At 43.0% G+C, this 14635-nt stretch overlaps 1 protein-coding gene across 1 annotated transcript in view; it reads right to left on the reverse strand.

Moving 5' to 3' along the window:
* opn4b (opsin 4b) overlaps positions 1-14635 on the reverse strand; it is a 95070-nt gene that overhangs the window by 44653 nt on the left and 35782 nt on the right. The window contains 1 exon segment of the mRNA XM_080789214.1: positions 8769-8902. Within this exon segment, the coding sequence (XP_080645340.1) occupies positions 8769-8902 (134 nt within the window).

Consider the following 14635-nt stretch of genomic DNA (forward strand, 5'->3'; position numbering starts at 1 on the left):
CACAAGCACACGCACGCACGCACACACAATCACTCAGGGCAGCGGCGGCTCTTGCCCCCAGGCTGTGATGGTATGCGGTAATTACCCATAATCTGTCACACATCAACATCACACACATCACAGTATTACAGTCGACGATGCACAAACCCGGATGCTTTGCATTTCATTCATTCATTCACGCACGTGCGCCGTGTGTCCTAATGAGTATCAAACGATGAAATATTCATCGCCACGCCTGTCGTCGGATCCTCTGGACCGTGGCATGCAATATGGTTGTGTGTGTGTGTTTGGCCCCGGCCCCTCGTCAGGCCACTTAATTAACTTAATGCGATGCAGCTGATAATAGCTCTGTAGGGATATGGAGTCGGCGGGGAGAGAGAGGCCACGCGGGAATCGGAAAGGTCACCGGTGGCGGTGGCGAAGGGTCCCTGAGCAAGACACTTAACCCATTCTGGGCGGGAACCCCTTTTGGTGTTTTAAGCACCATTGAAAAATAGCAGATCTACAAGCTTGTAGATCTGCTATTTTTGAATAATCGTGAAATCTCTGAAGGAAAGTTTTTAACTCAAATCTTTGCTTCTGGAGGGAACTACATATTTGGGAGTCCACGGCCAAATACAGATCTAATTCTGGGGGTCCTTGAGATGAAAAAGGTTGAGCACCACTGACATAGTAGCCTCGGAAACCCAGACGTTTTTATTTCCAGAGAGAGAAAAAAAAAGAGTCCACTTCAATTCGGCATAGAGTAGCGCGAACGTCGCTCACTCTCTTCTGATAATCTGCACCTTTGTTAAATTGACACACACACACACGCGCACACACTCCTCTCTCTCTGTCGCTCAAATTAATCAAATTAGTCTCATGTCGCGCAGCTGCGTCTAGATTCTCCCGGCGGATCCTGCCGGGAGCTGCTTATGCCATATAATAATAATAATAATAATAATAATAAAACTTTATTTGTATAGCACCTTTCATGACATGAAATGCAGCTCAAAGTGCTTTACAGAAAAATGGAATATAGAAAGCATAGGTGGAGTCCAGGCTACTGACATAGAAACATGAGGTTTTTCAGAAAACTGTCAGGATTTAGAAGACATTTGTAGAATTGTCCTCAGGTCTAAATGGGTTAAAAACCCCTAAAAGGTCCTTTCAAACGGACAGCGATTAACACGCCTAGTAATTCATTTTCAATCAGACCTGCGTTTTTTTTTTTCTCCTGAAATGCGCGGAGAAGTCGAGGGGCAATAACGGAAGCGTGGCCCCGTGAAATTGTTGCACGCTTGCTAGTTTCGTGCACATGTCTGTCTGCGACTGACTGACCAGACCTGGATTCTGTTGAGGTTTTTCTTTTTTTTTTTACGCTTGCGTTGTCGTGCCCCTCTTGAGCAGACCTGCCGGCTGCCGTTGATCCAGGCGACAATGTCTGCATTAACCCATTCGTGACGTGAACCCCTTTTGGCGTTTTAAGCAGTATATATACTTTAGCTATTGAAAAATAGCAGATCTACAAGATCATATGAGCTGCTATGATCTGCTATTTCTGAAAAATCTTGAAAATGTGGCGCAAGTCTTTGAATATATATTCTTTCAGAGCGAACATTTTTAACTCAAATCTTTGCTTCTGGGGGGGTCCCTGGAACAACATATTTTCAGATGGGGGGCAATTACATATACTTCTAGGGGTCCTTGACATGAAATAGTTTGAGAACCACTGACATAGAAACATGGGTTTTTCCAGAAAACTGTCAGGATTTAGAATGGGAATCGATGCCCGTCTGAACGTACCTCCACTGCTCAACATGGTGTTAACGGTTTTGTTTCTTTGTGTGTGTATGCTTGTGTATTATTGTTGTACTGTGTCCATGTCATGTATGTACTGTATGTAAAGTCATTGCTGTAAATGTTCTTGCTTGTATACAGGGCGCCATTGAAAAAGAGACCCTGGTCACAATTGGATTCCCCTGACATAAAGGTTTCAATCAATCAATCAATCAATCAACCACGTTCTACCAGGGCTGCATGGTATAGAAAGTGGAGTACATTTTATCAAATTTGATCTACAAGCTTTAGAATGTGTCGCGATAAAAACCTTAAAAAAAATCATATTTCTTTTTACAAAGATTATTTCTAACTATACACAAATCTGGTCCCTGGCAGGAAAATATTTTCAGATCCGCGGCCAAATACATTTTAATTCTGGGGGTCCTTGATGCATGCATGAACGACCTTGTATCAGTTTTCAAGCAAAAAAAGACAATAATGTGTGTGTGTGTGGGGGGGGGGGGGGTGCATGTGTGTGTGCGTGTGCGTTTGTGTATGGGAGTGTGTGCAAGCTCCTTTGTGTGTTGCATGTCATGCATTGGAATGGTTGGCGTAATTGTTTTGCATACAGTACTGTATGTGGCGCTGGTTCTCAGCGTGGGGTCTGTCTGGCAACACCCACGCATGCAGGGGTCCCTGCTGGGACACACAGCTAAGAAGAAGTTCACGTTTGGAAACACACGAGGCATTAAGAACTCAATCTATAGGCAAGTGCCTTGTTAAAAAGATGCAACACCCTGGCCAGTGTGAAAGCCCCGGGTGAGAATCACATGCTGTACCGTGGGTGTCTGAAAGGCCAGAGGAGTGGGCAGGGTTTATTTGTCCAATAAGATTCTGTAGTGTGGACTGTGCTTTTGTGTTTAGGGAGCGCCGATCAATACATGCTCATCGATCAATACAGCTGGACGTATGACCCAAAACAAACAGCACTGCAGAACTAACAAGCTGCTCTCCTCAGAGAGAGAGGGAGAGAGAGAGAGAGAGAGAGAGAGAGAGAGAGAGATGCAACTCCTTGGGTCCAAACGGTTGCAAGGAGTTAACGCTAAAACCGTCTCGACCCTTTGGTGTGGTTAATTGGGCCATTGAATTCCATGCGTTGAATCACTAGGGACGACGTGGGTCAACGCAGGGACAACGCTAAATCCTTCTTGACCCTTATTTGGTGTGGTTAGGGCTTATAGGGTTATCGTCTTATTGAAAAAGATTATGGCCCTGAACCTTATGTTACACAAAATATATTATCCAAAAGTCAGAGATCTTTTTGTGCATTCTGGGACCTTGCCATTAGCTTTAGAAACGGGGAGATTCATTGGTACTCCTGAGGAGGACAGAGTGTGTGTTTAGTGTGTGATTTGAAAGAAATTCACTGCCCATTATATGAAGAATTAAGACATGTATTATTTTGTAAAATGACAACCATCTGTGCTAATTTTTCTGGTTAGAGGACTACGAAAAACTGGAATTTTGTTTTAGGAAAGGTATTTTTGCTTTAGCAGACTTTTTATGCAAAGCGTGGGGAAAAAAAGGCAGAATGTTTTGTTTGTGTAAAGAAAAACCAAAAAAAACAACAACAAAACAAACCTGTTTCTTGTACACAATGCAATATTGACGCAATGATATGATGTGTCCTATAAGTCCATGTGTCCTTTGGTGCATGACACAATAATAAAGAATCTATCTATCTATCTATCTATCTATCTATGTGCATACTAAAAACAACTGCTATCTGTGCACAACCTTACTAAAGCTCCAAGCTAACCTATCCTGGATTTATATAGGCCAACGATTTCTGACAGCAAATGCACAATTCTTATGGTTTTGCAATATTCCCTCAGATGCAATGTCAATAGCTCTGTGTACTGTACACGTCCTTTCTATTCCATTTCAATTACTCACTCAACAGTTCTCCTGCAGTATTACTGTACATACAGTAAAGGGGAGGAGGAGGAGGTATAGGTGTCTGCTTGACAGTTCAAAGGTAAAGGGTGAACGTTGTCCCAGAGGACCATCCCTGAGTCATGGCTTTCAGCTTGGTTTGGTCAGCGAGGCGTGGAGACCCCCTGGACCTCATCACTATGTCTCACACAGGGAAACATGTGCACGCACGCACGCACGCACGGAACATATTAATAGAAACTAAACTAACAAAAATACACTGATTAACACAACGCTAATGTAAAGTCTATCAAGCTAATGACTACTAGTTGTGTATTGACGTCTTAACATGAGGGGTGTCGATTCGAATTAAAATCGATTCAAAATCGATTCATGATTCATGATTATAAGGAGTTTTTTACTATATGGTGTGATATCATATGAAATGTACAGTATAGGCAAAATCACAGTGAACATTATTAGCCCTGGGAGCCAGTCGCACACGCACACACACACACACACACACACACACACACACACACACACACACACACACACACACACACACACACACACACGTGGACGGAGTGCAAAAATGCACTTTCGGCCTGTTGGAGACAATAAAGAGTAAAAGAAAGTACTGAATGTACCAACTTACTTTCTCCCACTGAGAAAAAGTGACGAAAGCTCGTGAGCAGGGCTCATGGTGAGCCTATACAGAATATGTATAGCAAAATAAATTAAAATTATACATGCACGCTTCCCCTGGCACTACCGTTAACTAATTATGCCCAAAAAGCAGCTGGCGCTGTCCCCAAGCAGTATCTTGCGGCCGCACTACCTTGCGGTACATTATGCCAACTCCGTCATTTGTACCTGGCACGTTCTTGCGCTGCTATATCCCTAAAATTGCTATCTTTCACGCCCACACATGCTTGGGAAAGTGCAGAGCGGATTTGAAAATGTTCCGTTTGGTGGAGCCGAGCGCGCCTGCAAATCGACGGGTCGGGAGTCTGCCGGGAGCCGGGCTATACATTCCCCCGCGTTTTGTTCAGCAGATGTGAGTGCCAGTTCCTTGTATCAAAATGTGTTTCTATAAGATGAGTCTATTCAAATAAGATAATGATTTGTGCCGCGTGACACCATTCTCCCAAATCCAAAATACACACGCTGTGCTCAGAGTTACTATTGTGGGACGTCAACTCTTTGTTGTTGTTTTTTTTTACATTAACCTCAACCAGACAGTGGCCTGCTGTCTGGTTAGAGTGTCCGCCCCGAAACTGGGAGGTTGGGGGTTCGATCCCCGGCCGGGTCATACCAAAGACTGTAAAAATGGGACCCAATGCCTCCCTGCTTGGCACTCAGCATCAATGGGTTGGATTGGGGGGGTCAAATCAACTAATGATTCACGAGCGCGGCACATGCTGCGGCTCACCGGTCCAACAGATGGGTCAAATGCGGAGAACAAATTTCACTGTGCGGTAACGCAGGGAATATTAGTCAAAACAGACAATCTACAAGTTCGAGTTTAAGTATTGAGGGTTGAAGTGGTTAAACGTCTGAAAATACGCATTGACATGAATAACAAAAAATACATTGATTGACACAACACTCATGACAGTGTTGTCAAACCAAGCTAATGTTGACGTCTTAATGTTAGGGAGTTTTTACTATGGTGTTTGTGATATGAAATGTATAAGCTTTGGAAGAAGGCGTTTCATTTGCCCTGCAACCTGCACTGTCGAGGTGCATGTAAATATATATGCTATGAAATGTAAGCTTACCATATATAATCACAGTAAACATGAGATATAGCAGAAGATTCACAGCCCTACAGATTGATGGTGCATCGTTGTGGGAGTGCTGATATATAGAGATATATAGATAAATAATTTGCCTTAGGCAGCGTGATTAATTTTGATTGATTGTTTGATTGATTATTTGATTTGACTTCAGTCTATTACAGAGACCCTGCAGGCCTAATGGGATTTTAAGGCAGTATTTTAGGTATCGGATTCAAGAAATGTACATAAACAAACATCAGCTGAGTGGGCTGAGACTGAGGGAGAGGCCATCTGGGAATCATTAGTTCTCTGGTTATCCCACTGGTGCGTCCTGCAGTCTGTGTCAAAGTGTCTGTGTCCCTGACCAAGAAACATGAACCCCATACCAGGGACGTGTACACATAGACATCAAATTAAGGGGGCTTCAGCCCCTGCCCTTTTACCCGTCTGTAAAACAACTGCCCTCTCCAGACCATGAATGCAGCGGTTACTACATGGTGAAATAAATGCAAATGCCTCCTTTCCATGCCATACCGGAAGGCAGAAGAAATGCTTTTTTTCCCCGAAGTCTCCTGAACTTGAACACAGTATTTTGCATTGAACAAATTTGTTTAGAAATCCGTGTCGTTACACACCGCATCTCCACTATAGCTTAAGAGTGCTGGGTTACGCCCCGAAAATAGCTGATCTACAAGCTCTCAGAGCTTGTAGATCAGCTATTTTTGTCCAAAAGTGCCCTCTTACGGGATTTCTTGGGCACCACGAGACAGCGTTATACATTACATACAGTACATACATACACACAGTTCATAGTACAAAAAAAATACAGTACATAGTACAAATAAATAATTATCCTACCCACACTGTGCAAATATATCAAGGTTCAAGTATTGCACTCTCTCATCATAAGGTCTTCCCTGTTTCCCCCAGTAGTTAGTTATCTGTTATTGAGTGCTTTTGATTGACATGTGGAACAAAAAGAGAATTTATATCTGTTGAGCTTACAGTATGGTGATCATTCTGTACTGTCTGCCAGACGGCATCAACTCATATTCCTCATGGAGCCTTATTTCAGCCCCTGCCTCTCTAAAGCCCAACACACACCGTCTGCGAAGCCTTCTGTTATTTTCAATGAACCTATCCCACACCGGCGGCGTCCGACGAGTTGCCGCGCGGCAACGCCTGTGTGCCGTGTCGCTGCCCACCCGCTTCACAGACGGTGTGTGTGTTGGGCTTAACACTCTCTGCACGTCCCTGAACCCTGCACCGCTCCACAGAACCCTGCACCGCTCCACAGAACCCTGCACCGCTCCACAGAACCCTGCACTGCTCCACAGAACCCTGCACCGCTCCACAGAACCCTGCACTGCTCCACAGAACCCTGCACCGCTCCACAGAACCCTGCACCGCTCCACAGAACCCTGCACTGCTCCACAGAACCCTGCACCGCTCCACAGAACCCTGCACCGCTCCACAGAACCCTGCACTGCTCCACAGAACCCTGCACCGCTCCACAGAACCCTGCACTGCTCCACAGAACCCTGCACCGCTCCACAGAACCCTGCACCGCTCCACAGAACCCTGCACTGCTCCACAGAACCCTGCACCGCTCCACAGAACCCTGCACTGCTCCACAGAACCCTGCACCGCTCCACAGAACCCTGCACTGCTCCACAGAACCCTGCACTGCTCCACAGGACCCTGCACTGCTCCACAGAACCCTGCACCGCTCCACAGGACCCTGCACCGCTCCACAGGACCCTGCACCGCTCCACAGGACCCTGCACCGCTCCACAGGACCCTGCACTGCTCCACAGAACCCTGCACCGCTCCACAGAACCCTGCACCGCTCCACAGAACCCTGCACTGCTCCACAGAACCCTGCACTGCGCCACAGAACCCTGCACTGCTCCACAGAACCCTGCACTGCTCCACAGAACCCTGCACCGCTCCACAGAACCCTGCACTGCTCCACAGACAGCTCTATCTATGAACAGTGCCCGCACACATGCAACGGGTCGTGACTCGTGAGCTTGTCTTTGGGCAGAGATTTGTGGTGTATAGACAAGACAGAAAAGAAAGAGAGGTCCATGTGCGGAGCCAACCCAGTTCTCTAAAGCTCTCGAGGGTTCAAGTGTTTGAACTAGTATAGGACTACAGGGTTGGCTGAGAAGATACTAAACTGGGAATGTGTGTATACGTAATGTAATGTGGTAGCCATAACAGTGCTTTGTTGTCACTACTAGCGTGTGTGTGTGTGTGTGTGTGTACCACACTATAGCTATAGCTGTCTAACGTGTGTGTGTGTGTGTTAGAGGACGTGTGTTGATAAGCATTGAAGCCAGGCCCCAGGCCTAATTTACACGTATTTACTGTGTACAGCCGATCTACAAGCCCAAAAAAGCACCTCAGGGCAAAGCGTTGTGAGCTTGTAGATCTAGGCTATATGTTCCACGCGGGACACGATAGGAATCAGTCAATATAGCGTTTGTCGGTATGTGTTCCTCTGAGGTCCTGTTTTTATCTGTGTTTGCTCATCTGGAGACGTGGTAAATGGCTCCTCTCTCTCTCTCTCTCTCCCTGTGTGTGTGTGTGTGTGTGTGTGTGTGTGTGTGTGTGTGTGTGTGTGTGCGCGCGCGCGCGCGCACATGCAATCGCGTGTGTATCAGTGTATGAAAGAGGTACTGGCATGTTTTACTTAACCCTAAAACACTAAACATGTGTTTAGTGATAGATAAAAAATGTTATCTCACATGTCTTAGGAATGGGTGGACCGAAGGAGAAGTTCCCAACTTCATTTATCTTTTTCGAGTGCTGCAACCACTCCAAGGAACAGCAATGTCTCCTCCCTATGTTTAGAGTACCAACAGGGGGCACTGTTTTTAGGAATATTTTTTAAATAATATGCTTGTTTTTCACCGTTTTCCCCCCTGCACTCTTTATCTACTGGAGAAGAGATGCGGTGTATTGACATGGATTCCGAAAAACAAATTAGTTCAGGAGTCTTCGGAAAATAACAATTCTCCTGAATGCTGCCTTCCGGTATATCATGGCATGGAAAGGCGAGGAGGGCATTTTGCATTTCTTTCACCATGTAGTAAACGCTGCATTCGTGGTCTGGAGAAAAGGGCAGTTGTTTTACAGACGGGGTAAAAGGGCAGGGGCTGAAGCCCCCCTTTGATATCTATGTGTGCACGTCCCTGTGCGCGTCCCTGTGTGCGTGTGTGTGTGTGTGTGTGTGTGTGTGTGTGTGTGTGTGTGTGTGTGTGTGTGTGTGTCTGACCTGACCTTTCTCTCCGAAGATCCACCTCTTATGCATGCTGGTGGTGAAGAAGATGGGAGCCTGGGTCACACACATCAGGAAGTCTGTGATGGCGAGGTTGATGATGAACATGTTGGCCGGGGTGCGCAGGGTCCGGCTCCTGTGAACACACGCACACATGTCACACACACACACACACACACACACACACACACACACACACACACACACACACACACACACGACACACACACGACACACACACACGGTCCGCTTGAAGCGAGAAATAGACGACGCTGTCCCCCGAAGATTGATTCCATTTGATCAACAACACTCACTTCCTTGTTTCCGAGGCGACTTTGCGACTCTGCGGGGCCAACTTTGAATACTTTGATTACCGTAAGCAAGGCAATACTTGTGTCAATGTATTAACCCATTCTGACCTGAGATCAGATTCATACGAGGTTTCCACTGGACACACACTGGTCTGATCAACCCATTCTGACCTGAGATCAGATTCTAAAAATGTCAGTCGTTCTTCGATTTTTCAAAAATAGCAGACCTACAAGCTCGTAGCGCGCCACTCGGTGGCGCGCTATGAGCTTGTAGATCTGCTATTTTTCAATAGCTAAAGCATGACATGATGCTAAAACCAAAATGGGTTCCCGTTCAGAATGGGTTAATTTCTGTATTATAAGCAGCCGTGTAATAAATGGTACAATGTATGTCATTGTTGATAGATAAGATAAATCACCCTGTCGGTGATTTATCTATCAACAATGACCACACAGCCATACATTATCCCTTAACATAACAACCCCCAAAAGACTGGGGTCAAGAATTAATTCAACATCCGCCAAGAATCATTCGAGTTTGTATCTCAAGGTTTAGGTTAAGTTAATGAAAAGAATAAGGTGAAATAAGGTTAAAGAAAGAAGCAGATAAAGAATGGTTAAATTGCTGTTATATTTCTCTCTACATGACACATGTCCTACAATGGGAAATATGGAAGTACTAAAAATGTATACAATTTCACTATACTTCATTCTGTAATGAGCTGTTAGCTTCATTTTAGGTGTCCGTTGGGTTATTTATTTAAATCTGTCGGTTTGGCCTACAGTATATGCATATAGGCCCTGTGCCTAAACAAGGACTACTATATAAGAAAACAACTGACAGATTACAACTTGTCCAAAATGCAGCAGCCAGAGTTTTAACTAGAACTAAGATGAGAGAACATATTACTCCAGTTTTGGCATCACTGCACTGGCTTCCGGTTGTTTTTAGGATTGATTTTAAAATTATTTTACTTGTCTATAAAGCTCTCAATGGTCTCGCACCTTCCTACCTACATGACTGCCTGCCTAAATATGTCCCAAACCGCCCCCTAAGGTCTTCCACTGCTGGCCTGCTTGCTTTGCCAAAAAAAAATGGCAACTAAAAAATACGGGAAAGCAGCTTTTTGCTTCTACGGGCCGACGGCGTGGAACAAGCTCCCACTGTACCTTCGTCAGGCAGCCTCTGTAGACATTTTTAAAGCTCAGCTCAAGACCCACTTCTACAACATTGCTTTTAATTGATAAAGCAATTGATCTTTTATTTTTTATTTTTGTTATTCATGTCCTCACTGTATTGCATTACTGCTTGTTTTTTAATATGGTTTGCTTTTCTTTTATTCTCCATTTTTCTGTAAAGCACTTTGAGCTGCATTTCATGTCATGAAAGGTGCTATACAAATAAAGTTTTATTATTATTATTATGCACGCCACCTGGTGAAATAAAATAAGTGTTAAATAGCTCTATATTCTGATTCCAATCTGAAGTGTTTGTTCGGTCACAGGGGTGTCCCTGTCTCTTTAGTAAACAGAAAATGCATTGGGATCAGTGTTGTTTTTGGCAGCAAATTTTGATTTTAGTTTTAGTCATAGTCTTTTGAATAGATTCAATTTAGTTTTAGTCACATTTTAGTCACCTGGAATGTTCTAGTGTTTAGTCTAGTTTTAGTCGACTAAAATGTGTTTTGACAGGCCTTGATGTCGTTGTAATGACATATTTTACACTTTGGTTGCATGCTGAAAATAGCAGATATACAATCAACAATTGTATATCTGCTATTTTCAGCATGCAACCCAGCATAAAACTGGATCTCTTGTCCACTAACATTTTAGTCTAGTTTTTATTTGTTGACGAAATTGTCAGTATATTTAGTCTTAGTTTTAGTCATCATAGATTCTTTTTATTTAGTTTTAGTCAGTGAAAAAAGGTAGTCGACGAACATTTTTCGTCTTAGTTTTAGTCAACAAAAACAACACTGATTGGGATACCAATTTGATTCAATCAGGAACTGTCCACAAACCAAACTTCTCATCTACATATACTCCTTCTCACTTGTATAAATACGCCCGGCTACATGTATTCGGGACACTTTCCTCTCATGCGGTTCAGGTTTCATGGGAGCTCTGATTGTGTCATCCTATTCTGTGGTCTCTCTTTTTTGAGTTTCATTGAAGATTTCCCATTACAGACCTTACCTTTATTTAATTCCCTAAGGATTCCTACTAGTCATAAACCAGAGGCAAGCGCACATCAAGTACGACATATCTAAGGAGACAACCATTGGTCCCACTCTGCTTCCACCATGGTGAGTTTTGTTTTACTTAAATATTGTATTTTCTTATTGTAGTTTAGTTATCTAATGAAAGATAACTATAGATTTATTATACATACGTATATCCTGATTTATCAAAGCCAGTTTGACTCTATTTTTCTTTTCCCTTGTGAAGAAATACTTGGTTCTAGCTTTACTGTTATGTGCCCTGCTGCCTTCAGTGATACATGCATGGTGCGTGAGAGGACCCAAAAGGAGACAAGGTAAAACCAACAGAAGTTACAGAACTGCCACTGATGCCACTACAATTGTATTCTGCATCTGTAACAAAGTAAAACGTAAAAAAAAAAGTGATTTAAGTTCAATATTATGTATCCATAGGTTTAACTCATTGTTACGATGAGGTGGATGGACTATGGCATATAGAAGGCTCCGAATGGTTCAACACTAAGTGCCAGCACTGTAAGTGCGAGACGAATTCTATGAGCTGCTGTGACCCGGAGTAAGTACGACCAGTTAAAGGCAATTGAGATTCACTTGTGAAGTGAGAAGCCATTACATTTTCTAAGGTTAAATGTGAAAAATAAGTGTTAAATAGCTCTATATTCTGTGTTTGTTCAGTAACAGGGGTGTCCCTGTCTCTCTGGCTCTTTAGTAAACAGAAAATACATTGGGATACCAATTTGATTCAATCAGGAACTCATACCGGGGCGCTGTTGTGCCAGAGAGAGATAGTATCAGTGCTGCACTGTTGCCTGCTAATGAGAGAGAGAGAGAGAGAGAGAGAGAGAGAGAGAGAAGAGTAGGGGGGGGAGAGGGGAGTTGCACCACTCAGTTCACACGGGTGTGATTTCGTTTTAACATTTTGATCTACCTTCAACTCTGTGATTGCAGAAAAAGATATACCAGCTTTCCTGATCATTGTGTGCAGAGAATGGACCGGAATCAGTGCGAAAACAAACTGTACATGAAGAACGACCCCTCTGTACCATGCCGTTTAGGTCCACGAGATGGACCTATGGGGGTTATAGGAAAGTAATACTGCTATGTGTCAGGCTTACTGTACATCTGCTCGATATACTGATCCTTATTTCCAGTAAAATAAATGACCAACAAGCATAGTTGCCTAATCTCGTGCAGATTTGTCCATGTCTGTGCAAGTTCATCAGGATACAACGAAGGTTCCTATAACGTTTAGAGTCCAATAAGTCATTGTATACAATTTACAATTTTAGTCATTTAGCAGACGCTCATAATCCAGAGCGGTTTACATTAAAGGTATATTCAGTGATTTCACTTAATTCAAATATCACTTCTTTTTTCGTTTTGTTGTGATAATCCTCCCTATACTAATGAATGAGAAACCACAGCAAAAGCCTGTGTAATGTAATGTAATGTAATGTAACATACAAGGTTTCAAACGCAATGTCGATTTCATTTTATTTATTTTGTTTTTTCATGTTTGGTTTGTACTGTATATGTTTTCTTCTGTAGTCTTTTGTCATTGTTCAAAAATGTAAAAAAAAGAAAATCCTCCCTTTTAACTACCTGTGTTTTATTCTATTCTATTTTTGCCCTGTGAAGCACTTTGAGCTGCATTTATGTATGAAAGGTGCTATACAAATAAAGCTTATTATTATTATTACTATAGTGTCTGACCATATAACCCTGTCCCCAGTTAACCCCTGGGGGGGGGGGGGGGGGGTAAAAAAACCTTAGGTTTTGTTTTTGGCTAAGTGGCTAGCGTTGACTCCCATTGTAACAATGGAACGCGAAAGTGCTCATTCTATCTCAATGGGATAGTTCCAAATGTATATGGAACTATTATATAGCCGCTTTGCGGCTAGATCAAAGCGTGTCGCCACTCTCTTACTATAGATTACTCTGGAATAGCCATATAGGAACACAAGCTTCATGTGGTACAGTACTATAGCCTATAGGAACGCAAGCTTCATGTGGTACAGTACTATAGCCTATAGGAACACAAGCTTCATGTGGTACAGTATAGCCTATAGGAACACAAGCTTCATGTGGTACAGTATAGCCTATAGGAACACAAGCTTCATGTGGTACAGTACTATAGCCTATAGGAACACAAGCTTCATGTGGTACAGTATAGCCTATAGGAACACAAGCTTCATGTGGTACAGTATAGCCTATAGGAACACAAGCGTCATGTGGTACAGTATAGCCTATAGGAACACAAGCGTCATGTGGTACAGTATAGCCTATAGGAACACAAGCTTCATGTGGTACAGTATAGCCTATAGGAACACAAGCGTCATGTGGTACAGTATAGCCTATACACAAGCCTGTAAACAAGTGTAATGCGTTTATGGTGTCGTCCACTCACAGTCAACAGTTGTTGTATTGAGTTGCACTTGAAATGTACTGTAATTCTGCAAACTGTTAATAAATCAATCAACTCCAAGGGAAAAAGGCCCGCTCTACTCAGACAGTTTTATGTAGTTTCAGGCGTGTGCTGTGGGTGCAGATTCCAAAAGAACATATGGAAAATGAATTAAATCCGCACTTCCAGTCGACAGTATATGCATATAGGCCCTGTGCCTAAACAAGGACTACTATATAAGAAAACAACTGACAGATTACAACTTGTCCAAAATGCAGCAGCCAGAGTTTTAACTAGAACTAAGATGAGAGAACATATTACTCCAGTTTTGGCATCACTGCACTGGCTTCCGGTTGTTTTTAGGATTGATTTTAAAATTATTTTACTTGTCTATAAAGCTCTCAATGGTCTCGCACCTTCCTACCTACATGACTGCCTGCCTAAATATGTCCCAAACCGCCCCCTAAGGTCTTCCACTGCTGGCCTGCTTGCTTTGCCAAAAAAAATGGCAACTAAAAAATACGGGAAAGCAGCTTTTTGCTTCTACGGGCCGTCGGCATGGAACAAGCTCCCACTGTACCTTCGTCAGGCAGCCTCTGTAGACATTTTTAAAGCTCAGCTCAAGACCCACTTCTACAACATTGCTTTTAATTGATAAAGCAATTGATCTTTTATTTTTTATTTTTGTTATTCATGTCCTCACTGTATTGCATTACTGCTTGTTTTTTAATATTGTTTGCTTTTCTTTTATTCTCCATTTTTCTGTAAAGCACTTTGAGCTGCATTTCATGTCATGAAAGGTGCTATACAAATAAAGTTTAATTATTATTATTATGCACGCCACCTGGTGAAATAAAATAAGTGTTAAATAGCTCTATATTCTGATTCCAATCTGAAGTGTTTGTTCGGTCACAGGGGTGTCCCTGTCTCTTTAG

The sequence above is a fragment of the Protomyctophum bolini genome (genome assembly GCF_963924005.1).
Source record: "Protomyctophum bolini genome assembly, chromosome: 18".
In the NCBI taxonomy this organism is placed as follows: domain Eukaryota; kingdom Metazoa; phylum Chordata; class Actinopteri; order Myctophiformes; family Myctophidae; genus Protomyctophum; species Protomyctophum bolini.